Source organism: Rhipicephalus sanguineus, chromosome 4 (genome assembly GCF_013339695.2).
Source record: "Rhipicephalus sanguineus isolate Rsan-2018 chromosome 4, BIME_Rsan_1.4, whole genome shotgun sequence".
Taxonomy (NCBI): Eukaryota; Metazoa; Arthropoda; class Arachnida; order Ixodida; family Ixodidae; genus Rhipicephalus; species Rhipicephalus sanguineus.
The window spans coordinates 34,265,678-34,291,857 of record NC_051179.1 but is presented as its reverse complement, the minus strand read 5'-3'; the positions used below and the strand labels follow the sequence as shown (position 1 = coordinate 34,291,857).

General features: G+C 48.4%; 3 protein-coding genes and 1 pseudogene across 4 annotated transcripts in view; 3 read left to right on the top strand and 1 right to left on the bottom strand.

The window, feature by feature from the left end:
* The window catches only part of LOC119389747 (guanine nucleotide-binding protein G(I)/G(S)/G(T) subunit beta-1), a 42,242-nt gene extending 19,542 nt beyond the window's left edge, over positions 1-22,700 (top strand). The window contains exons 3-8 of the mRNA XM_037657126.2: positions 702-847; positions 3,373-3,666; positions 6,695-6,824; positions 7,683-7,754; positions 11,424-11,640; positions 16,777-22,700. Of these exons, the coding sequence (XP_037513054.1) occupies positions 702-847; positions 3,373-3,666; positions 6,695-6,824; positions 7,683-7,754; positions 11,424-11,640; positions 16,777-16,883 (966 nt within the window). The 3' untranslated portion in view covers positions 16,884-22,700. The remainder of the gene's footprint in view (positions 1-701; positions 848-3,372; positions 3,667-6,694; positions 6,825-7,682; positions 7,755-11,423; positions 11,641-16,776) is intronic.
* LOC125758027 (tigger transposable element-derived protein 6-like) lies at positions 13,136-13,912 on the top strand (annotated as a pseudogene).
* On the top strand, positions 13,899-14,827 carry LOC125758026 (tigger transposable element-derived protein 6-like). The gene has a single exon (XM_049414535.1). It carries the CDS (start codon positions 13,922-13,924, stop codon positions 14,780-14,782), a length of 861 nt encoding a protein of 286 aa, XP_049270492.1. The 5' UTR covers positions 13,899-13,921; the 3' UTR covers positions 14,783-14,827.
* Positions 22,404-26,180, bottom strand: part of LOC119389748 (guanine nucleotide-binding protein subunit beta-2) — a 23,976-nt gene continuing 20,199 nt past the window's right edge. For both annotated transcript variants that reach the window (XM_037657128.2, XM_037657127.2), the window contains exon 9: positions 22,404-24,341. In XM_037657128.2, coding sequence (XP_037513056.1) covers positions 24,333-24,341 — 9 coding nt within the window. In that variant the 3' untranslated portion in view covers positions 22,404-24,332. The remainder of the gene's footprint in view (positions 24,342-26,180) is intronic.

Genomic DNA, 26,180 nt, shown 5'->3' with positions numbered 1-26,180 from the left:
TGTGCATGCGGTTAATGCAGCTACTGTAAACAATCAGTAAATACATTTTACGTAAGTGGGGTTGTTCTTGTAGTCTTGTCAGGCTGAGGCCTACAACCAGGGTGCGATGCACTGGTGAGAGAGGGAGAAAGATGAGAAGCCTGTGTAGCAAGGGTATCAAGTGAAGGCAAATGGAAAAAAATGACATATTTTCTACATGACATCCTAGCTGATTTACCAGCAACAATGCATACAAACTTTGTAGCTTCCTGTCAAACAAAGAGGATTCAGCAGTGCGAGTGTTTTGGTGGCAATTTCTATAGTTGTATTGCATTCTGCTGGCCTACTCTCACCGTTTGTCCATTGTTGAAAAGCGTAACGGGGTACAGTCACTGTACTGGGCATGAGATTACACATAGGTTTGGTTCCCGCCATTGGGAACTGCGTTCTGAGGCAGAATGTGAAAACACTCGTATACTGTGCACACTTAGAAACCTAGGTGTCAGAATCAACCTAAAGCTATTCACTGTCGTGTCCCTCACAACCAACCACACTGTACAGTTGCGCAATGTTAGACGCCAACCCAGAATTCAGTGAGGGCATTGTCCACTGAAGTACCTCTTCCATCCAAGGAATTATTTTGTGAGGCAGTCACTTGACACTGCCACTAGATAGGCTGCGATTCTTGGTACTCATGGGTGTGATTTGATGCCTTTTTGCAGGATGCACGGAAAGCTGCATGTGATACCACGTTGGTGCAAGCGACGGCCAACATGGAACCAGTGGGTCGCATCCAGATGCGGACGCGGCGTACGCTACGGGGACATTTGGCCAAGATCTACGCAATGCATTGGGGCTCAGACTCCCGGTGAGCACAGCCATTTTGTTTTAAGATCTGCCACACTCTACTTGGAAAGCTACAGGACTCTGTGGCATGGGGTACCTTATAGAGTTTCTTACAACAATACCTAGAGGGGAATCTGGTGCTAGTGTCTACGCGGGCTCCTTGAGCGGCGCTTCAACCACCATGGGAATGATGGGAAGTACAGGCTTCGGATTTGCTTCGGATGGATTAGGTTCTTGAGATTCGCAACGCTTGTTTGCCGAGTGTAAAACAAAGGGATATGAAGTTAATTCCAATTAAAACTTGCTTCATTCTTTTGTATGTAAAACTTTTTGCAAAAAGTTTGTGTGACCGTGAGATGGAACTGAAACCTGGACAAATTCAACCACCAGGGTATGCATTGCTCTGCAATTGTGTTCCAGATTTGGCATCACCAAATAATGAATTATTTTTGTACAACACTTGAAAAGAAACAGACTTGTTTTTCCCTCGAAAGTACGTATTATCTATTTATGGAAATAACAGTACTGTATTGAGTGAGAAACACTTAACGTATCGTCTGCTGCGATGCCAGGTCCGTCTGTTCAAGTGGTCTGCCTCCAACGCATCTCTCGTTTTGTTGTGAAGTCGAGTCAGAGGGGCGCGACGGTGCGTCTACTTAGCTTCGCCGTCGTTTTGCAACTGATTTGAATGAGTTTCGGTAAGACGCGCTTATCAAACAAACGTGAACTCGATGCAGTTTGCTGCACTGACATGGGACGCTGCATCTGTGCGCAGCGGTGAGTGCACAACGCTTTGCTAAAACTGTCAAATACAACCTGTAAAGCTGCAGCGTCGCAGCAAACCAAGAGATCTAGCGGTCTTCAGCCTCTTTGAACAACAGAGGCGCTGCTTGAATGCTTTGAAACGCACCCCACTACCCACGCCTCGCAAAGAACGAAACTGAAACTGTAGAAAAAGATCCGTAGACAGTTCGCTAGCTAACGCTATCCAATCCGAAGCCTGTACTTCCCATCATTCCCATGGTGGTTGAACGATCGCAGCGCCAGTTTCCTCTCTAGGGTATTGTATGAAACTCTATGGGGTACCTGGTGGCAACTTCACGGAACTATGTGGATTAGATGCCCATGTTCCATCATATATAATCAAGTCATTGGTAGAACGTGCCAGATATGCTTGAATTTTGCAGTGTTTACGTAGCAAATAATTGTTTTTGTTGGATAGGCTCTTCACTATTGAAAGGTGACGTCTACTACAGGAAAGATGTACAGAGTCGTCCACATTTAAGCTGAACACCTCATTAGTATTCAAGACCTCATTGAAGCTGTTGTTTAATACATAATTCGGAAAATCATTACTGTGTTTGACGACACCATGATTAGACGTTCTATAACGGGCATTGCACTCGTGAAGTATGAGAAACGTACTAGTTTTACCGGTTTGAATACTAATGAGGTGTTCAGCTTAGATGTGGTCGACCCTGTACAGCGAAGCAGCTTGATTTCACATGCTGTGGGGCAGATCTTGACTCCAGGTGTGTTATCCTAAGTGGATGATTGAAAATAGGTTGCCTTGCTTACTTTAGACATATTTGCTTGGCTTAGCTGTCATCTTCTGTGAGTTTCCAGAATAAGTGGGTGTGCACCCATATGCTTTTTTTCAGTACATATTACATGATGTGAGCATCTGAGGTGGCAGTTCTTTTGTTTTCGCACTGCTGCCTTTTGACTTGGTGCTACAAGTTCGCTCATGTGATGAAAATGAAGTACACAGTTGGATTTTCCAAGCAATGCAGTCAACTTAATGTGAAAATCCGCTCTTAGTTGCCTGGAGCAAACAAGTGGTCTACTGTTTAGTGCACTTGTAATGTCTGGTTGTAACTATTGGTTTTGAGATAGATTGTAGTAAGAGTGTCGGAAGTGTGCTTTGATAGGTTTTACAGACGTGTGCGCCTGTGAGTACTGTGTTCGCTTGTAGAGCAGTTTATGGGGAAAATGACAGCTCTAAGCTAGTGCTAGCTGTTCGGCATAAAGAACGAACTGCACACCTCCACACTTGGTCAGATAATGTTAACTCACAGAATGTGTGCTGCTGGTACTGTTTCGCAAGTTATATTGAGCTCAACACATAAAAGTGTACCTTACAGAAGCTAGACAACTGCAGGCAAATATAATTCAGTGTCTGCTTGGTTTGTATACCCTGTAAGGTTCTTTTCATTGTGACATCTGCTTTGCTTGCATATTTAGTTTGTCCGTGTTACTATAACAGCAAATGTGAGTTTGCAGAGTTGCAATTTATTTCATCATTTGCTGTGACCAACAGTCACTTGCAATACTTGGTTATTTCACTCACATTGTTTGTCACCTCTTGTAATAACAATTTCGTCAAAACACTTGTGCCTGAATGCTAGATTGAAGGGTAAGGATTTCTTGGTAGTGCTGAGGCATCGCAAATATACTACTATTTGAAACAATCAGAATCCACTGCACAGCATGTCGCGTGCTGGCAGAGCGTGTCACGATACTGACTCAGTGATTGCCTTTCTGCAGCTACCTGGTGTCGGCGTCTCAGGATGGCAAGCTGATAGTGTGGGATGCATACACCACCAACAAGGTGCATGCGATCCCGCTCAGGTCAAGCTGGGTCATGACGTGTGCGTACGCTCCTTCTGGGAGCTATGTGGCTTGCGGGGGTCTGGACAACATCTGCTCCATCTACAGTTTAAAGACACGTGAAGGAAATGTGCGTGTCAGCCGAGAGCTTCCCGGCCACACAGGCTACCTTTCATGCTGCCGCTTCGTGGACGACTCGCAAATTGTCACCAGCTCTGGAGACATGACGTGGTGAGTGTGTAGCCTTTGTTTCTCACTTCACAGCAAATCTTAGAGCCTATTTTATGGTTACTGTGGGCAAATGTGGGCGCAGGCTATAGCCAGACGTGCACAGAGATCACCCAAGGACAAAAAGACACCACTTTATGTACAATTCGACACGCACAGGACTACACTACATAAACACATACTTATGCGTGTTCGCGGCCTTATGCGGGTTAGCTTAAAGTTCGTCCACTCACACCGCGATGTGGTCCGCTTTGGTGCGTCGGTCGGTGTGGTCGACCCGGCCGCTCTCAGTCAGGGTGAAGAGGCGGGGCGCGTCGTGCTCCCCTGAGTCAGAACCGGGGCGTAGCCCGGCCTGGAGTGACGCCTGGAGTGACGGCGGGAACTGCGTCATGAAGAGCGCCAAGAACGGAACCAGGGCAACTCCTTGGACAGCGCCTCGTCAGGAACAGCAGCAGTCAGCCGCCAGGGACTCCGCTGGGGACAGGATCCGGGGACAGGTGGGGCGAAGCCCAGGCTGGAAGAGCCCCGTGATTGTGGGAGCCGGGGCGAGGCCCGGACCAGCAGGGCAGGACCGTGATGTCAGGGCGTGGCCCGATGTCCGATCCCGATCCGTCTCTGTCGCTCGCCGAGCTGTCCCCGTCACTCGAGAGATTCCCTCGAGCCCGCGCACGAACACGAGCATAGTCGCGCTTCTTCATTCTTTCACTATCACCATCACGGTGACTCCCGCGCACTTCAAATCCGGAATCGGCCCCGCACACCGATCACAAATCGAGAATCGGCCCCGCACACCGACCACAAATATACGTCAATGCCGACATACACTCCCTAAATCAATGTTTTTACCACAGTTACACTATATTGATGCTATAATGAAATGACAAGATCATTCATTATAGCTGCAGAAATGAGAGGTCCTAAAGTGAAACTTGAGAGAGGATGCAATTTGGACCAAATGCACACAAGGATGTGTTATCCATAGATCGAAAAGCAAGTGTGGTGGTAGCATGCAATGTGAATAAAAATCTACAAAGGGGAAAAGTCGACGTTAACCTGGGAACTTAAGCACAAGTCTTCAAAGGGAACTGACAGGGAAAAGCTCAAGACAAAGAATTCTGTGGATAAATTTACATTTCATAAAAAGTGGCCTGCTCTGAAACACTGAACTTGAACTAGTGCATTGCATGTCCCTCAAAATTCTGAAAGAATTTTCTTTCCTACAGGGTTGTAGTGGCACAGCTCACTGTGAACCATAGTCTAACCGGCAGACTACAGTAAAAAAAAACTATGCACTGAACAGTAATATGCAGTAACTGCAAAGTACGGATTTGCATCTCCTGATGTGTGCCAATGCCACAAAGAAGTAAATGCGATGGCTCAGTAAATGCCACCTAAAGTTCTAAGATTCTGGCTCACTCTCACAGCTGTGCTATAATGATGCCAAGGAGAATTCTGAAATTATGACAAGCTGCATAGTGCCTGACATGGTGGTGAAAACAAGGACTAAGCATTTGGATTTCCCCTAGCATGCATGCACATCTGTACAGCAGTCTCCTACTGTATAAAAACCCATGCCATTTCATTGAAAAGCTGCACCTGCTGCCATCTGTAGCCTATCGTCCCTAGCTAGTTGCGTGTAGTGCATCGCCTACTGAGCTCACGCCATGACAACTGGGGGCACTTGCTGTGCTGTATGTGCGTTTGCTGTAGGAGTGTTCTTCGTACCTGCTCTGGTCGTGGTCCTGCACAGGTCCAACGAGTGTCTTGTTGGGTCAACAGATGACAGTGAGCTGCTTTCGTTTCTGTGATGCACACCAACTGTCCCATACAAGCAGGCAGCAGCAAACAGCAGCGTAGCACGTGGGGGTGGTGGTTGCCTATTACAAGTTAGTGGTACGCTCTTAAATTGTACTGATGCGTTTGTCAGTGGTGGCAATCACGCCTGTGTGCTTTTACTGTCTTATCCATAAAGGTATCGCAGCACTCAGGCCAAAGCTATAATCATTGGTAGACCAGCCTCTGCACTTACCAAAAAGGCGGAAGACCTTTTGTGGCACATTGCGGCATTGGCCAGATCGACAGTTCAGGAACTGCAGTGATTTTACACTGCAAAAATAATTGCTCTACACACTAATCGTCAGCGGTGGAACAAGCCACTGTGACTTTGGCTCAAAGTACATGTACACTGCGCACATGCGCCTGCTTCAATGCAGTTTGCTTTGCTGCGCCTCACGTGGAGTGGTGGTTTGAACTTGCACAAGACACGTACCACCGGACGCTCACTCTAGGCTAGGCAGATATCAGCATTGCACGTATCGCTTTGTGTTGAGCTAGCTATTGATAGAGCTTCAACATGTGCAACATGGATTTGGAAAAGAGAACATGGAAAAGAAAAGAAAAAGACCGGTTCTATGCTCTGTGATGATTGCTGTAAGCAAAATTGTTGCGTCAGTTTTGCCAGCATAACCTCACGGGTCATGTGTCACCCAACTATTGCTCTCCACAAAACCCTACAAATGCAGCACGAAAACTTGTCAGATGATAAAACAAGTTCTTGCTTTAAAATTGTATAGCAGCAAGGTGACAACCTAACTTTGCTGGCAAAAAATAATCTGCCATGTAGTGAAGCCCACTGTATTTCTGCAATTCTACTCAATATAGAGGTGGTTGCATTTTTAGACATGATTTTTATTGACATCATACTTTGCAGTGAAAATAATGGGCCAGTAAAACAGCATATTGAATGCCTTTTAATGCATTACGTACAATGCATGGTTGCACCTGAGTTATGTATAATGATTTGTGATCACAAGGCCATACAATGTCATCAATTTGTTTTGTAAATGCTATTGGTAGACACAAAGGATGGAAGCATGCCCGGTGATGTTCACTTGTGAAACCTGTAAATAGTATTTAAACGAGCAAAGCGCTAACAGAAAACTAGTTTTCGTGCATGTTTATTGTGTGTTGCGTGCTTTTCTGCCTCCCCGTGCATGTATACTGAGGTGTTTTGCCTTTTTGTACCATGCAGTGCACTCTGGGACATTGAAACGGGCCAGCAGTGTACATCGTTCACAGGACACACTGGTGATGTCATGTCGCTCTCCTTGTCACCGGACATGCGAACATTTGTTTCCGGGGCCTGTGATGCCTCTGCCAAGGTGAGTCAACATGCTTGTCTACTAATGTCGAGGCTATGCCAAGCAAAGCGTGTTCATTCAGATTTGCAAAGGCACTCAACATCTGAAAAGGAATTCTTTCATGCAGAAAAAATGCATTATCTTTTTTATGTGGACATTTGAATATGAAACAAATCAGTGTCATATCAGTCTGAAACTGATTGTGCTTTGATAATAATCACTCGACTAGGAGTGTGCAGATATTCGGAAGCTTCTGATATTGAATCAAATAGCCTATCCAGTATTTGTAAATTCGAACTTTCTTTTTTCCGAATAGTCTGCGACTACCTTAGAATTTCAACTGCTCTGAAATTAACACACTATTGCTGCAAATGTACAATAAGCTCCCTCGGGGCATGGTAGAGGCGTAGCAGGCTGTTTTGCTGAGCCACCTAGACTGTGCAGCAATAATTCACCCGCTCTAAGGAATCTGCTTATTAGTTCCTAAAGCTCCGTTTGTGTTTTTAATGCTAAAATTATGAATACCAAGATGCTAGTGTCACATATAGCAATTTAACATTCGAAAAGCATTTATTGCATTTGTGTCTGGGATTACTGATTCATGTTCGATTTGGTCACAAACGTCACTTGTTATGCTGTTCAGCACTCTGCAGTGGGTGCCTCATGTTGCCAGTACAACAGCTTTCAGAAACGGTGCTTTAGGTACAAGCGCTCTGAAGCCTTTCCAACCAGTTATTCCCAAGCAGTGTCTGGTTTCTCATTACTGTTTAGCATTCTAATAGGCTTGTTGGAATCCCTGTGCCATTTGTTCTTGTTGGATCCTGTGTGATCTGTTGTGTTGCTCTTCCTCATTCGCCTTCTTTCTGTTGTTGCTTACAGTTATGGGATGTCCGTGACGGCATGTGCAAGCAGACGTTTCCAGGGCATGAATCTGACATCAATGCAGTGACGGTGAGTTAATCTATTCACGTTTGTAACGTTGTTTGGAATACTAGTGTGTTGGCGTAGGTTATGGCAAGGGTTCTCACACTTTTTGACCTTGGGGAACACCAACAGCTTTTCCAGAGTGCCGCAGGACACCAAGCTTCCCTCTTCACACTGATGTGCTTTGCGCTTAAAGAAAATTGGTTGTGCCAATGCTTCTAGATCTGAGTCATCACAGTAGTAACATTAACGCTGCCACATTGGCCTGCTATCTTTTATTTCAAAGGTCATTGCTGTTGATGTGGAACCCGTAATAATACATAGCCTAGGGATTTCTTCCCCCTCCCCCTCCTTTTTTTTCTTTTTGCCTGAATTGCTCTGTGCCGTGAACTGTGTCTTCATGCAAAATGAAGTGATGAACATGCAAAAGCCTGTTTTGATGTTTGCAAAGTAAAAAAAGTATGTACCAATCTTGCTGCAAGACAGCCATCAATACAGCAGTCGCAAGGCTGAGCCTTAAATGCGTGTGTAGCTGACATTTGGCACACAGCAGTGCCTCCCGTGTGTATCGAAGTGCTCGTTGCACATTCCGATAGCAAAAACAACGTAATGCTGTGGTAAATCATTGTGCATAGAAACTGCACCATGTCAATGCTGATGTGCCATGAGCCACAATTAACACACCGGTTAGACATAGACATTAGTGAATGAAATGGTTATAATGGACTTACGATTGGGAGTGAGTTGGAGTGAAATTGGGTCAACGTAAGTATGTGCAGGTGTGAGGGCTGGTTCAGGGGACATGTTATTCAAGAGCGAATTCCATGTCTTGTGCTTTTCTTTTCTTGTAGTGTGGCTGTGACTGTAATGCTTTTCTATCAGTGGTGATGCGCGTTTTAGGTCGAGTGATCTCAGCGATGAGAATTCTAGCTCTTTGAGGGCAGCCACTCTGGACACCTGTGCTTCATGTTGCCTTTACAAATGCTTCGAATGAATTTCTTGCATTTCAGGGGCTCCAAAACCACTTACAGTGGAACTTCGAATATACGTCCCCCAGTCCTGCGACGACCCGCGTTTTACGACGAATTGGCTTGGTCCCGGCAAAACCCCCATAGAAATAATGTATTAAAAACCTCAATTGTACGACGCAATTTTACGCCGGCCCCGCCTCGTACGACGCTTCGCTGGACTGTCCGAGAAAAAAAAAGACCTACGATGACGCGGGCTGGCACGCAAACACGCTGCGGCCGGGTGAAAAAAGTCGGGAAACCGAGGAACCGAGTTCGTATCCGCGCTGCCACCACAGGGCCTCTTCAATTTTTCGACACGCGGTCGGCCATAGCTAGCCAGAGCCAACGTTGGCCGGAGCGCATTCGTTTTGTCGCATTGCACTGCGCACTTCCGTTGTCGCCTTTTTTTTCTCTCTCTCTCTTCTTTTGGGTGGTTTTGTAGTGACCGTTGTGAGCAGATAACATGGCAGATAATTTCGAGCTCGCTTTCTAGTGTGCGATAACTTTCACTAGATTTCGTGTCGTTATACCGGACGTGTTGAATGGCGATTGTTGAGCCAATGTTTGCGACAGCCGCGGGAACCGGAACTCGCCGCTATCTAGCTACCAGAGGGCTGGGGCGTTTTAGCCGCTCGCGATTGGTCGAAGCTTGCAAATCGAATAGGCCTACTGCCGTGCTGCCATTCGGCCATTCCTTCACGTGTTTGCCTCATCGGTTGGTTGTGCTGCGCCGCAGCTGCTGTGTCCACGTGCAAAATTTTCTGTGTTCGGACATTGGTGTGCGAGGAAGCTTTCGAATTCTTGGTTGCGAGTGCTGCGTCTCGCAATGTCGCGGAACTGAAAACCGCTGACGCTCGGAGAAAAGCTTCGCATAATTGAGGAGGCAGAGAAGCGGAATGGAGCAACAAAGGCCAGCATTGCCCGCGACCTGAACATTCCCGAGTCGTCACTGAAAACTATCCTCGCGAAGAAGGACAGCATCCTACTAAATGCGGCAAAGTTCGGCCTGAACAGGAAGGCCGCGAAAGATGGCAAATATGCTGCCATGGAGAAGGCCCTCGTTGAGTGGTTGCGTCAGGCCCGCAGTTCAGGAATCGCCGTGGATGGCGCAATTTTGAAGGGGAAGGCTGAGACAGTTGCATTGCGCTGCGGCATTGACGACTTTAAAGCCTCCAATGGCTGGTTGGATCGCTTTAAAAAACGCAGTGGAGTTGTGTACAGCCGCTGCTGTGGAGAGAGCGCGTCAGTCAGCTCCGACACTGTAGAAAAGTGGACTGCATTGCTGCCGGAATTGATACGGGAATACAAGCCGTCCGACGTGTTCAACGCGGACGAAACTGGATTATTTTATAATATGCAGCCAGAACAGACATTGGCATTCAAAGGAGAGAGCTGTCACGGGGGTAAGCGAAGCAAAGAGCGTCTTACCGTATTGCTTTGCGCTAATGAAGACGGCTCTGAAAAGCTTCCTGCCCTCGTGATCGGCAAGTTTGAGAAGCCGCGATGCTTCAAGAATTTGAAAAGGCTGCCATGCCAGTACACGTTCAACCGGAAAGCCTGGATGACGGCTGCTATGTTTTCTACATATCTGCAGCAGCTGGACTCCAAAATGGGGGCTAAGAACAGAAAGATTCTTCTTCTGCTTGACAATGCGCCATGCCATCCATCAGATATGTCGCATTTGAGAAATGTGAAAGTTGTATTTCTGCCCCCCAATTGCACTAGCCATCTGCAGCCACTTGACGCTGGCGTCATCAAGTGCATGAAACAGAAATATCGGAAGTTTCTGGTGCAGCGTCGGCTGGCGGGCATGGAACGCAAGCAGTTGGATAAGAAGCTTTCTGTGCTTGATGCAATGCACTACATTGCTAGTGCATGGGACGCAGTCACGCCAGAAACTATCGCCAACTCCTTCAGGCACTGCGGCTTTAATAGAAGTGGTGCTTGTTCTACCAGTGAAGCTGCACTGCCTGTTGACGATGAACCAGAGTTCGGCAGCCTGGAGCTGCCTGGATCTTTCGCGGACTATGTTGGTGCCGACGACGACGTTGCAGTGTGCAGTGAAGTGTCGCTGGATGATATTATCGAAACTGTGCGTCCCGACACTGCGGGAACTTCCGACGAGGAAGAGATGGACGACGCTGCAGAGGCTAGCGTGTCCGTTCCGACTTACGCGGACGTGTTGTGCTACGTCGACCTCATTCGGCGGTTTGCTTGCGCACGCGACGAGATCGGCGACTTGCTGCCAGATGTTGCAGCTATCGAAAGAAAGCTGATGCGTCGTGGCTGGGCAAACTCTCAGAAGAAAATCACAGATTTTTTTAAAAGGTGAGAAATAAAGGTTCGTTCACACCTCCGATAAAATGTGTGGTTGTCATTTTTTCAATTAATTTAATCTACGTTCCTCGGAGCAGCGTAGGTTTGTGCCGCGGACTTTCTTAGGCATTATGTAGCCGTTGTTGTGGGGCAAAAATGACCGTCACTGCCTATATTCTCGGTTTTTCGATTATACGACGCCCGGATTATACGACGATTTTGCGCGGTCCCCTGAAAGTCGTATAATCGAAGTTCCACTGTATGATGTTTTGAACACTTTAAAAAAAGTTAAATAAATGAGAAGCCCGCATAAGACAATGTGCGGTGCACCAGAGCCGAGATTGACTTCCCCGTGGCGTGGGTCTTGCAGTTCTTCCCGAACGGCTATGCATTTGCGACGGGGTCTGACGACGCAACCTGCCGCTTGTTCGATATCCGGGCGGACCAGGAGCTGGCCATGTATTCGCACGACAACATCATCTGCGGCATCACCTCGGTGGCCTTCTCCAAGTCGGGCCGCTTGCTCTTGGCCGGCTATGACGACTTCAACTGCAACGTTTGGGACTCTATGAAGGCTGAACGTGCAGGTGAGTGTGGGGCATGATTTGCCCCTGTTTATGTTGGCACATGCCCTTATTTCTCTAGTTCGATGTAACTGGTTTTCACCCACAAAACTGTTAGCATCACTCGGCACAGGGCGCGCCGCGGTGTTTGCCAAACTTCGCGATTGTTTCAGTTTGTTTTGTTATGATTACACGCAGCACACGAGTAGTCAAGTTTATTATGGGGCTTTTGCGAGCACCAGCAACAGCGTTGGAAGGTTCAATCACTGATGTATGAAAGATAAGTTCCGCTGACGATCAGATTAGTCTGTCTGTGCTCACAGCTGTTATTGTACAGTGCAGTCCACTTATAACGATACCACATATAACGATATATCGGTTATAACAATGGGTCGACTTAACAGTTTCATTTTGTGCATTGGGGCTATGGGGAAAAAAACCATATATAACGATATGTTCTCCACCGCATATCGGATACAACAATGAAAAGTTTGCCGTGGGCGGCATATTTCATCCAGAATAATCGTAACATTTACATTGATAAGTTCCTCTGAAATGAACTATGCCGAGACGGCGTAGGCGAGTACTACCCTTGTTACACAGGCAAGTTAACCGCAGTCACGAGCAACCACGGTTAACCGCGTTGAACCACGGTTAGCGCCAACCACGGTTCGCGGATGTTACACGGCGCACAAGTGTCCTCGGCTAAAGCGGACTTGCTTTGGCGTGAATGGCTCCGCGTCTGGCGGCAGTCCGGCGTTCAACTCGGCTGTTATTGCCGCGTCCACTTTCGCATTCCTTGAGGTGCTCCGTAGATGACGCAAATTGTTTTCCCAAAGCCTAATCAGGCTTTCCGCGGTTCGTGCAGGCCAGGAATATACGGCTCTGGTGCAGACCATTTCGTTTTTCACGAACGCTCGCCGGTGTGCACACGTCCTCCATGGAGGCGGCCATTTCCTCGGTTAACTGGCAAACCGAGGTCGCCAAGCTCGGTTTGATACAAACGCGGTTTCGCATACCGTGTAACATAAGCGAACCGCGGTTACTCGTAACCGCGGTTACACTAACCGAGGTCCAGGCTGTCTGTGTAACAAGGGTATTAACATAAGCGAACCGCGGTTACGCATAACCGCGGTTTAGGCTGTCTGTGTAACAAGGGTATACGTATCTACCGCCATTGCAGCACAGCGCCGGCAGCGCGTCCCGTGGCGCGCTGCTAGATCGCGCCAGCTGTGTCACGTTTTGCGCCTCAACGCGCGTCGACCGCGGAGAGGCTGTGAGGGATAAAAAAAGAATGAAAAGCAAAGCGCCGCGCTCCGCGGCTCTCCGCTGTTGGTTGCCGAATGAAAGCGGGAAAGGGGAGAGAAAATTAAAAAAAGCGAAAAGCCAAGCGGTGCGGCGGCATCGGGGCGGGGCCTTAGGCGGGGCCTGGCTGTACCTCTGGCTGTACTTTCTCGCTTTCTCCCCCTAAACCAAAACCCGCCGCGCCCGCCGTCGGCAACTCGGCGTTGTCGGTCAGTCTCTCTTCCTCAGCGATCGCGCGAGCAACGTCTAGAGCGGAGCAGAGATAACCATCAACAAATATGGCGCCGACGAAGCGAAAGGCTGTGTCGCTTGATACAAAGTCGAATATTTTGCAGGATTCGCGACGCAGTTTTAAAGTGAGCGCCCTCGTAAAAAAAATACGAGCTCGCCCAGTCGACGATCTCGACCGTCCTCAAAGCTGGAAGCACCGCGCTTTTGAAGGCTGGGACCAGTGGCCATGCCGACGAGCGTAAGAGAGTTCGGGAGCCCTTGTATGCAGACGTTGAAGAAGCACTCTACCAGTGGTTCTTGTCGATCCGTGCCCAGAATGTGCCGATTAGTGGGCCAATACTTGCCACAAAGGCGAAAAACTTGGCCTTTCTGCTTGGTCGGCCGAATTTTGAACCCGGCAGCGGCTGGATACAACGATTCAAGGAGCGGCACGGGATTGTCTAAAAGAACGTGGTAGGAGAAGCAGCCTCTCTCGATTCAGAGGCGAAGCAGCAGTGGCTCCAGACAAACCTGCCCGCATTGATGGAGTGCTTCTCAGCCAGAGACATTTACAACTGTGATGAGACTGCCCTTTTCTTTCAAATGACACCATCGAAGACGCATGCTTTGAAAGGCGATCCGTGTCCCGGCGGTAAACACTCCAAGCTTAGAGTAACCATGTTACTTTGTGTGAATATGGAAGCCCTTCGTGATCGGGCGATCCAAGAAGCCCGTGTGCTTCAGGAATCAACACGTCCCGGTCCGCTATAGGAACAACAAGAAGGCCTGGATGACCCGTGTCTTGTTCGAGGAGTGGCTGCTCGAGATGGACAGCGTCATCGAAAGTCAGGGGCGGAAGGTGGTGTTGCTGCTGGATAACTGCAGCGCACACAACGTGAGCCCGAAGCTGACATCAATTGAATTGATGTTCCTGCCGCCGAATACGACGGCAGGCTTGCAACCGCTAGACACCGACGTGATTGCTAACTTTAAGGCGTTATACCGGCGACGCATGCTCGAGTGGCTCGTGTTGACGATTGACCGCTCGGCTCCCGGTACGTCGGGCAATCCAGACGGACCCTCTGATGCCCCTGATCTGAAGATCAGCCTTCTAAAGGCCGTGCGCTTCATTTACGGCACGTGGTACGAGGTGAAGCAGACCACCATTCAGAACTGCTTCAGGAAGGCAGGCTTTGTGCGCCAGGACCAGCCTCCCTCGCCTAGTGACAGCGAGACTGGCACGGAAACTGCAGATCTGACGGAGCTCTGGGAGCACGTCGCTACTGGTGACGCAGATAGCGGGTGTGTCGCGTCGGTTGAGGACTTCCTGACGGCAGACAGTGCTGCTTCGTCCTGCGAAGAACTCACCGACCAGGCAATCGTCGCGGATGTGTTGTCGCGACAGACGGCGGCGTTGTGCGACGGCAGCGACAGTAGTGATGAGGAGGTTGACAGCGCCCCTACGACCCCGTCGATGACAACGCAAGGAGCACTGACGTCTATCGACTCGCTGATTGACTTCATGCACGCCAAAAAAAAGCCGCCAGAGTTTTCGCAGCAGCTGGAAGCTATGCGCACCGCGGTTGTGAAGCTCAAGCTTCCGCGGAAGCAACGGCAGATTTCGGACTACTTCGGCGTGCCGAACCCGTGATTCGCTCTTCGGAGGAAGAAATAAAGTCTTGTTTTTGACATCCTACTATCTACAATATTTATTCATTGGTGCAAATTGCGAACTCAAGCCTGGAGCGACAAAAGGTACGTCCGGCGACGATATTTTGGCTGCAGTCTAGATATAACGATCACTGGTTATAACGATCATGTTTTTAGGTTTTCTCGATATCGTTATAAGTGGACTGCACTTACAGCGAGTATTGCTTGCACTTTGAGTTTATGTCTTAGTGGGCACAAGTTAGCCCAACAAAGAGTTTTCGTCTGTACCGGCTTATGTTCTGCCTACTTCACTGTCACAACTAGACATGGGCCGGCAAAAAAAAATTGGAGCTCACTCATTCTCACTCAAGAAATATATTTTGCTCTGAGTGCTCACTCAGACTCTCACCAAAATTTTCCTCAACCGGACTCACTCAGACTCACTAAACTTTTTCTGAACCGGGCTCACTCGGACTCAAACTCACCAACATATTACTCAGCCAGACTCACTTAGGCTCATGGCTTGATTTGAGTCTGAGTGAGCGTGAGTGACTTGACTCATGAGTTCGTTAGCGTAAAATAAGCTTTTTTGATCATAGTGTCAATGCTATTTAACGCCAATATCTCGCATAACGGTGCTCTACAGTATGCCCTTTGATCTTGTACCTTTCACATATGAGTTATCAGTGGTTTCAATCCATAAAGGCATTTGTTGTGAAATACGCAACTCACACGATATATTTTTATCAAAAACTTCCTGTGAAAGAGTTTGCAGGGGGCGGTCATGGAACCCCCCCCCCCCCCAACTCCCACCTCTGATCAATAAATATGGAGGTGGCACATGAAGGCTAGTGTGTTGAGATATGTGTGAATAGACGAGTATAAATGTGAGCCGATATAAGGCTGATAGTAATGTTGAAGATGAGTAGATAGGACCATATGTCTGCAATAAAAGGTGCAGCTCACCCAGATTCACTCAAGAAATATATTTTGCGCTTGGGGCTCGCTCGAACTCAAACTCACCAATATTTTTCTCAACCGGACTCACTGGACTTACTAGACTCAAACTCACCAAAATATTACTCATTGAGACTCGCAGCTCGATTACAGTCTGAGCAAGTTTGCCAACCTATGCAATTACATGACAACATAAAAAATAAAAAGGCATTTCAGAAAGGCTGGATGAATGCTTGCCTCCTACCACTAGTAGCAGTGCTGTGTTCTCTCGTTAAAGGTTTAGGTTGGTGGTTGCCAGAAATGTTCATTCAGTTGCTAAAGACAGTTGTGCATACTGTCGGGAGCATTTTTTGTAAAGGAAAACAGACTGCCTGCAAAGCACTGAGTTATTCGCTGTTCACAAAAAGCGTACTCCAAATCTTTCTTTGGTGTATTTGCTGTTGGATGCTCATCTCAATGTCGGTGCTTAGAGCCTTGTTTCTCCTAGCCAAAGTAAAAATGGAAAAGTGTGTAGAAACACGAGTGTGCAAATACAGTAGACTCTCAGTAAACGGATATCTCTTAAATGGAACTGCTGCTTAAATGGAACAGCTATCTCGGATATTATTGGTTTCGTACTTGTATTCTGCACCACTGGTCATCTCTCAGTAAACGGAACTCCTGTTAAATGGAACACATTTTCTTGGTCCCTTGAGGTTCCGTTTAATGAGAGTCTACTGTAGGTTTCTTGCACGCTTTTAGTCATAAAAAAACGTGTCCCACGCCTTGTTCACCCCCCTATCATCTCTTAACCGGTAATGTGTGGTGTACAGGAAGAAACTTGCTTGAAAATTTGAGACGTTACGACATCTTAGAAGAATTGAAAGAGTTCTGTGCAGTCATGAAGGATGTTGACAGCTTAGATGCTAAAACAGCTCTCGCAGAGAGGCTACAGTTCCAATAGTGGTGTCGTCTTTTGTGTGTGTTGAAAAAGTTGACCTTGCACTTTCGCTGGTGGGTCGTCCCTGTTGTGACACACCTTCTCCTCAACGTGCACAGGTGTCTTGGCTGGTCACGACAACCGTGTGAGTTGTCTGGGTGTCACTGAAGACGGCATGGCAGTGGCCACTGGCTCCTGGGACAGTTTCCTCAAGATATGGAACTAGGGTGAAGACAGCAGCAGCAGCACCAAGGGATGGGAGACGACGAAAGGAAGAGAAAGAAGACTGGATCACCTCCCCCCCCCCCCCAGCCCCCTCCGCTCGATTATTCTGCCCTGGCTCTGTTTCTACGGATGCTGCTCCTCCTTCACCCACAAACACACCTCTCTATCTCTTCACAAGGTGTAAGACTACCCCCTTTTTAGTTTTCTTTCTCTCCCTCTTCGCCCAGCCCTTTGCTGCACACTTTCCCCCTCGGCCGCTCTCTTCTTCGGTCGGCCCACACAAAACTTTGTCAACCGGTCGGCACTCTCCTCCTGAAGACAACAACTGGAAGCCAATTTCCCGGGCAAAGTTTGCCGCCTTTGCGCAACCACCCGGCGCGAGAGTTTCCACACCACCGCATTAGCCCGCCACTTAACACGCGCGCAGAGACTTGAGGGAATGCAGGTGGGTTAGGGAACGGAAGAAGGTGTAATGGCTTGTTCATGTACCAGCCATTGTCATTATGCTTTTCTTCGCATTGGGGAGGAGGATACAATGAAGGGGGGGAAGAGTTGTGTGCTGCTTCATATTGCACTGGACCAAGACACTCTTTCTTTCCATGTACAACCAACCGCACTCCGTGCATTTTTTTTTCCCCTCGAAAATTCTTCGCTTCCCCCACCCCCCTGCTCTCCTCTTCCTTTGCATCGGAACACCGGAGGGGTGACTCTTTCTGGTTAGCTCCGGCATTTTGACATGAGCGGTGGACAGTTTCCACTACCTATTACAAGGCTTCCCCCTCTCCTCCCCAGGACTCGTTTTAAAAAAAGTTGAGAGATGCCTTCTCTTCCTTCTCCCACCCCCGACTGGTGGGGAGTGGTTGCTTGGAATTCTGGCCATCTTGGATTTCTCTCTCTCTTCTCGGTCCTTGCGAAGCCATCCTTTGTGGAGTGGCATTTGGGAGTGGGTCGAGGCCTCCTCCCCCTTCCGTTTTTTGAATTGTGCGCATGCGAACGAGTGTGTATGTGTTTTGCGAGTATTGCGTGAATGAACAGCGTCAATGGAACAAATATGCTGCTGTGTGCGAGTGAGTGTGAATGTGTTCCGCACGGGGTACGGGCGTCTAGACTCCGAGTCGACTAAGCGAATCGCAACGTCTGATCAGCCTCCCAAACACCCCTGCGGTTGTTTTCTTATACTGAGTACAGTAGTGCTTGCTGACGCGGGGAGGTTCTCTTGCATGTTTTTTTTTTTTTTTTTTTGGAAACGTGGATGGAAGGAGAGTGCGAGTTTCAGTTTCTTTTTTTTTTTTTTTTCTTTGGGCACGCCAGTTTTTGTCAATTCTCTAGTCACAGGTGCGTGAGCATCTGTCTCGTGCGTGCTCAAGCACAGAGAAAAACGCAGGGTTTCGTGTGGAACCCGTTGTCTGCATACTTTTTTTTTAATCTCCCCTCTGCCTTCCACCTTCGAAACCCCCACACCTTGACTTCGCTACGAGTTGCAAGCTTTTGCACTATTCCTTGTTAGATTGTTTCGTCCACGATTGATTACTCAGCTTAAATTTGTTCTTGTTTAGTGCCTCCAATTGGAGCATCTCTTGGGGGGGGGGGGGGTGCTGCCAGAAGTTCAAATGCAGCCGGTTTGCGTTACAAAAGAGCTGCCAGTGTGAAAAGTCTGGTAGGAAGACTGGGGGATAGAAATGTGTATATGAAGGCATTGTTTTTGCTTTGTCATTGCTGAGTCTTCCTCTACATTTTTTTTTTGCCTCCAAAGCGATTGTTCTAGAAAGCATTTGTTTCCTTCCACATTGTACATAGCTTTGTATAAACGTTTGATTGGGTGCTGAGCCTCCTCTTCGGTTGGACATGCCCTGCACCTTGAGAAAAAGTGGCTTGGGTCTGTGTTGTTATGTTGCGTTTGATGGTTCGACTGGACAGGTAAATTGAGGTTGTCAGCCAACCCCTGGCAAGAGATGGTCGTCTTTCTCGAAAAGTGTGTGTGACAGGGGTAGTTTCTACTGGCAGGTCTTTTTTTTTTAAGTTCTTTGTTACGTCTACTTGCAGTCTCTTGCTGCATCGTATTGCCCTCTTTTTTTTTTTCCCCTGCCTCAAAGATTTCTGTGCGCTCATCTGTACAGAGTGCCGTATGACTGGTGTATGAGGCGAGGCTCGCAGATGGCCTACGCTTAGCTGTAACAGCTGTGTGTACTCTCCTCTCTCTCTCGGATCTTTTTCAAGCCTGCGTGCCGGGGTGCTGTCTTCTGCCTTTTTCTAGGTCATCACTTCTCCGCAGCACCTGAGCATGTCGCGCGTTGCCTTTTTCCCCCCCTCGGCCTTTTCTCCCTACTCTAGCCTTTTCCACAACAACAACCCCCTTTCCTAACACGCACAACACACACACACCCTTGTGCTGAGCTTTCATCATACCCCACCGCCCCAGGCCAAGCTTTCTACCTGCCATACCCCACCTACGCCGCTATCTCCTGTGGCTTCCCCCCGAGCACCACCACCACCTCTCTATGAAAACTTCAGTTTTTACTTCTCTGCGCCCATCACGGCGACAAACAACTGGACAAAAATTGTGTGGTGATGCCGTGAACGTGCGCGCGCGTGTGTGTGCAGACTTGTGCGATGACCGCTGCCGTTTGCATCTGAACTGTCGTGCAGTTTTTACATCGTGCTTCGACTCTGTTTTCGTCTTTTCTGTCTCTCTCACTCTCTCCCTCTCTGGCCCTGTGTTTATTTTTTTCAACTGCCTTCGTTTTGGTTCCTCTCACGGAGAGGACGTCAGCGTGTGCGCTGTCCTCTGCGCTCGGGATGGTAGTGTCACGCCTGTCGCCAGCCCGGCACGTACTGCCCCTTGGGCTGCAAGAGCGTGTGTTTTCGTGGCCTAGCACATTGCCTCTGGCGCATGCAGGCGTGCCACATGTACCCGCACAGCCTGAACCAGACCAGCTTTTACTCGGGCATTCGCCATGCACGAGATGCACGGAGAGTGCAGCAGGGCGTGCCAAGCCAAGCAAGCAGGCTTTCCGAATGCACACGCGCCTGATCCGTGCGTACGAAACTGCCTCATGACTCTTTTTCTCTCTCTCGTTGCTGGCCTGCTTCTTTGTTTTACTTTTTTTTAAACCTCATACCTGTCAGTGATAGTCTTGGTTGTTGCACTGAAAGCTGGACATTCGAGTTGAGGTGTGTGTGCACTGCCTCTCAAGCTTCTCTTCTCGGGCACCTAGGGCACGTTCGCACTCTGCCGTGTCGCCATTACCGGCGATCGGGCGGGAGTTAATGGGGAACAAAAAAGAAAAGTTTCGGGCGATGGACACAATTTGGCGCGGAAGCATTCCCTTACACGGTTGTGGTAACAATGGTGGGAGGGACAGTGTTTGGGCACGAGCCCCAGCTCATTCACTGCACCTGGACCGCCAACCCTTTCATTCGTAGCCATCAAAATGCTCGGCACTGTGCAAGCTACTGCCGTTTTATATGCTGTGCCATCTTGCCCACCCGCTGGCCCTGTCCGGCACGGGGCGCGCCACGTCGGAGTGCAGACGATGCCACGTGGCTTCCTGCCTGCCCCGCTGTTTGCCACTGGTGCTCGGAAGAGAGACTGGACTGCGAGATGTGTGTACAGCGCTTGTGTCACTGGTGTTAGAGCTGCGCCTTTGTTGTATCTTTTTTTTTTTCTGCTCTTCATGTTGACACTATTTAACATTCTCTGCCCTGTATTACTTTTTTTTTCCTGTGCTGCCAATTTTTTTTCTGTTGTGCTATCAAAGGAGTATTATTATACATGTCGTGAGTTGGGGGGGACACAAAAGTCATAGGGAAGAGGGTTTAGCACCCATGCTCCCCCCAAGGGAGCTACTGTTTCAAACAAAAGCGCAGCGGCAGTCTTCTCCGGACGAGGATTTTGAGAAAACGAGAACCTATACATATATTATAAATATGTATACTTGCAGACACGTCTGCGTCGTCGCTCGTATATAAATATAAATACACATTATATATATATATTATATATATATACAAATACATGCCACACACACACAGACAACTATAGGACATTGCTAGGGAGGCGGTCGGGTCTGCCCCGTCATGTCTGCCTCCCGGGCGCCACAACTGCCATACTTTGAGAGACGACGACAGTGCTGACAAGCCGGTTGTTTTTGTTTGTTTGTTTTTCTCCGGTGCAGTCAAGAAAGGAGACCGGCGCACCATTTTGCAAGATAGGCATTGGCACTCTTCCCTCACTGCGGTCTGTAGGAGACGTGCGCGTGCGACGGAGGCTGGGTAGGGAAGCAGAGTTTTTTCAAGTTGGATCAGACGAGACAGTAAAAAGTTCTGACCAGTTTACGAGGTTAAAACATGGATAACACATAAGTGCGGCTTTAGTTTCCTTCCTTTTTCTTGCACCAGTCGACAACTCATTCGTCTGATTTGCCTCCATGCACAGGGCCTTGTGGAAGCGAACGCATGTGCACGCAGAAATCGTATCGTTTGTGCACGCAAGCAGTGAATTAGTGACCACTGGCCGACGAAGCTAGGTGCCGCACTTCAGTCGTTCTGCGACGCTTCTTTTTTCACGTTTTTAGTCCGACAGCAGCGATGCAGATTTCAGTTTTGTACGCTTGGGTTGTACTTTTTTTTTTTTTTTCTCCCGCAAGTTAGCCTTTGCCGCACGCGAGCGCCGGGAATGTATAAAGAGCGAACAAATTGCCCCCCTCCTCGACTTTGTATAGATATATGCATACAAGCGGTTATGTATCTTCGTATGTCTGTGCGCGTACAATGAAATGGATAACTTGGGAGACCAAGCAAGTGATTAAACAAAAAAAAAAAAAAAGACTCCGGTCAGTGCCCAAGTCTCGCGCTCTCGCTCCCCCGTGGAGCAGTTTCCTTTGTGTACTGAGTGCGGCAGAGCTGCTCTCTGCGCTCTTTGCTGGCTTGGTAACAAAGCGCCGCGTCGCCATAGTAACCGAGCGCTCGTGTAGGTCCCGCCAGCGGTGCCACCTGGGGAGCGGTGCTGTCCCTTCCGTGGTGCAAGTGCGCAACGGATTTGTTTTAATAAAAGTTCCACGTGGGCGTGCTTTTTTCTCTCACCGGAGGACTTTTGTCAGATTCTTAATTGTTGCTCGCACGCGCAAGTGCTCCGAACGCGGTCGCCTTTGCAAAGACAAACAAGGGGGCCTGTGAGGATTGTGGGCGAGCGCTTGATGCCCCAAAGGTAGTCGAGTCTTCTCGACCTTCCCTATACCGACGATTTCACCTTCCCGCCGCGCCGTCGCGATTTTGAGCACACAGCCACACTCGCAGTAGAGGAATGAGTGACGAAGATGAAAAGGCCATGCTCCCGACAACTTTTTGTTTCCCGGCAGTCACCGAGGTTTCACTAGGCCCTCGGTATTCCGTGCGCTGCCATGTTCAGTTTTTTCTTATTCCCCGCTTGTTCCCCGGAGTACTGTGGGCAAGCACAGGAAGAGACTCTCCCTGCGCCTTTTCTGTTTTCAGTCTTTTTTTTTTTTTCTCTCTCCAGGGACTCAAAAAAAAAATTTTTTTCACCAGCTACACACAAATAGGACGAGGGTTTGAAACGGCCCTTACAAGCCGTCGTTTGACAAACCATCACATACACGTGGACGCAAAAGGGAGGGGCATAAAAACAATTGTGGGGAATTGGCTGGAAAGACGTTCCCGGGTGTTTTATTGGGACACCTGGTCAGCCTGTGTGTCTTATTTCAGTATGTAGCTTTCAGTCTTGTTTGTGAAACCAGTTTCCTTGTGTATGTTATTTAACTTGTCCAATAAAGCTGTTTGTCTTTACGTACAAAACACCATCCTGCCAGTCGCATGTCTCACTTGCCGCAGTCCTCCATGAACGCTAGCATCTAAAACGTGTTGACGTTTCACTTATGGTTTTGCAGCTGCGTGGTACTCATTAGGGATGACAGTGAAGTGTTTCCACGTCGTTTTTTTTTTTAGCTGCACTGTACTGCAACAAAATGAAACATTGTCTCCTGTCACTGCATCTTATTTCACTGCACGATGACCACAGTGCACTCATGATATGGAGTAGGTGGACAAGAAAATGTACGGTATTCAGGAAAACAGACTCAAATGAACAAAGTCCACTGGAAGGCTCACAGTACCAAGATTGGATTTCAGTCGTCTTATTGAAGTAGCATTCATAGGCATGCAGAGATCATGAGCTTGGGTGAAGACGTCGACGTCAGGCTGGAAATGTCTGCTTTGAAGTTAACTTGCATGACATAGACAATGCCAGATCATGATTCATCATCATCCTCGGCCTATTTTTTGTCCACTGCAGGAAAAAGGCCTCTCCCAACGATCCCCAATAAACAACTTGCGTGAGGTGACCCCATTTTATGCCTGCAAACTTCTCCATTTCATCACTCCATCTAACGCTCTGCTGTCTTCGGCTGCATTTCTCATTCCCTGGTATCCATTCCGTTGCTCTAACTGACCACTCGTCTCTCCCACGCATTACATGGCCAGTCCAGGTCCATTTATTTCGATTAATGTCGACAAGAACATCGGCTACCCCCATTTGTTCTGTAATCCATTCTAGTCACTGGGACCTACACATTGTGCAGTCTTCCGATCTAACTTTACGCCTGTCGTTTCCTGTTTCTCTGCTAGTTGTGTCGTTCTCAAGTTTGTTTTAAAAGTATAGAAAGCTGGGCGAGTTGGTATGAATACATTTTGGGAAATTTTCAGCATGCAGACGACACAAGGGTGTGAGGTTGTCTTTCCTCATGTCCTTGTCTGTTGTGTGCGCGCTGGAAATTTCCCAAAAAGTTCCTTTGTTCAAGTTTCAGCACCATGTGTTAAGTGGCAATATGCCATGTACACACCTTTTGCCTTGGTGACAACAGTGGATTTACGATCATGATTTGGGAATGTCTGTCGTATGTACTCCAGCCTAACATTACTTAGTGAATTTACTTATCACGAGCAGGCTCCCCTGTTAGTAATTGACCTGGGTACACACTCCAAAGGTTGGTTGCCAACTCCGAACCCTTTCTCTTGCCAGGCTACTGAGCATTCTTGTCTTCAAGCAGCCAGGTCTGGACTGTAAATAGACTGGGCAATGCTCTGAATTCCATCTCTAAGCAAGTTAATTGCTTATGAATCGAAATAATTTCTTGGAACGTGCTGTTACACCTTGAAGCCGCGTAAAATGAGCTGGGAATCCAGGGCCTGCGAATCGTGGGCGCCAGCGAGCTTCCTAAGGCAACTTTTCAAAACCGTATGGAAACATCCCGAGTACAATGCTGTACGAACGTACGCGTGCGCTGCGCTGTCTGCATCGTGAAGTTGTGTGGATAGGTGTGTTTGAGTGACGCTGTCGTTCAGCCCCACACACGGACGCTCGAGTCCCAGGAACCAGTCACTACCACCACACCGTCGGGACTGATGGAGAGGGACGTCACCTTGTTCTCGTGGCCAGTCAGGGCACCTGCAGCAAACACGTATATGGCACGAAACATACGCTCTTAAAACAATGTTTACCCTCACTGCTATTGCTTAACCTCATGTGAGGGATCTGACACTTTTTGAGCATGGTCAGAAAATGTTGCCGAATGGTAGTCGAGGCTCCTGAGAACATGTGAGCCAAACATATCGCAGCCTGGAATTTACAATTCTCAGTCAGTTAGCGCTCGCTCTTTACAAATGACGCCATGAACCAAAATGACCGCGCCATAAACCCACAGCCCACGACCATTGGCTGGTTTGAGCATCATGAGCATGGTGGTTACTGTGGTCGCCGCGGAATAAAGGCTTGAACACACGTAGGCGTTGCAGCGCGTCAACGCGTGACATTTTGACGCGGCGCCGCGCCCTCTCCCTATAGGGAGAGACGGCGCGCGGCTACGCGAAGCTGCGCGCCCTCCCTCTCCATAGGGAGAGGGCGCGGCGCCGCGTCAAAAAGTCACGCGTAGACGCGCTGCAACGCGTACGTGTGTTCGGGCCTTAACGCGACGTGCGTGCGCGCTCGCTCGCGTTCGCACTGAAAGTAAGCTGCGCGTTCCAAGAAGAGAAAGTGCTCAAGGTCAAGAGGCGCGCATGACGTAACTTCTTTCCTTCGTGCCACCCCTCCCTGCGTAGCTTCCGGCGCGCTCGTCGGGACGAGAGAATAGAGAAAGCGCTTACAGCGTACGACAAATCCCTGTAACTCCGCTCGTACTTGAAGGATTATAAAAATTTTTGCAGCAGCCGATTCGTGAGGCAATACACTCCTTCGATGAAGCCATTTGATGTTTACTTGAAAAAGTGTTGCAGGGGCCCCTTTAAGCTCTGCTCTGCAGTATGTATGTGCAGGCTGTTTTCAACAGCCTTTTCAAAAGGGAGTATCTGGGTCGTTTTTCTGTCACAGTAATAATTTCGCTGGCTTTGTTACCCGTATTTTTCAAGAATATTAGGTCGCGCTACTATCGCGCACGCTGCTCGTCGCCTGGGTGGTACCGGGCTCGCAGCGATAACGCAAGGAAAGGCACGCGAGATTATTATTATTGTGGCAGAAAGACTCCCCAATGACGCCCGTTTGAGTGCTTTCGGGGAGAATTGGGTATTAGGTTACTGTAAGCACCCATTGGTCGGTGTTTTAGTTGGTGTACATGGCCGTTCTTTTAGGGGGTGTCTAAGACACAATGCCACTAAGGCGGTAGATTAGTCTACAAAGCACAAAACGTGGCTACGCCAAGTTGAGTATTCGTCCATTTTCATTATTATGCGTATACACTTTGTAAGAGCAACTGCACGACTTTCCCTATGTGTAGTTGGAAGGACGCGTTTTCGCGTAGGTTTCGATGCTCGCGTCGATCAAAGCCGAACTTTATGTCTTCGGCCCAACTCGATCTTGCGTTTTGCGGTGCTCTTTATCGACGCCGAAATTCGTAGAATCGCTTTTCTCTCTCCCTCTTTTGTAGGATGCAGCGCATGCGTGAGGGTGACACGCAGTGTTGTGCTTGTGAACTTCGTTGCGAACGCACCTCTCGCATGCAAAAGCTGCATTTGCCACAAGAGAAACATCGGTATAAATTGTGTGCTACGCTTCAAAAGCAACTTGCTACACAGACGATTTTCTTCGCTGTCCGCCGTTATACACGACCTTTGCCACTTCTGAAGTACAAGGCAGCTTATTGAAAGGACCTTAGACACCAGCACTAAATTAAGTTACTCAGGTAAGAAATTCTGTCAAAACCAAGTTTTCATTCATTTGTTTTCATTTATTTGTAACCGGTCAAGGGTGCCTTAGCTGCTGTAGATCTGCACTGCTAAGTACGAAGTCGCGGAT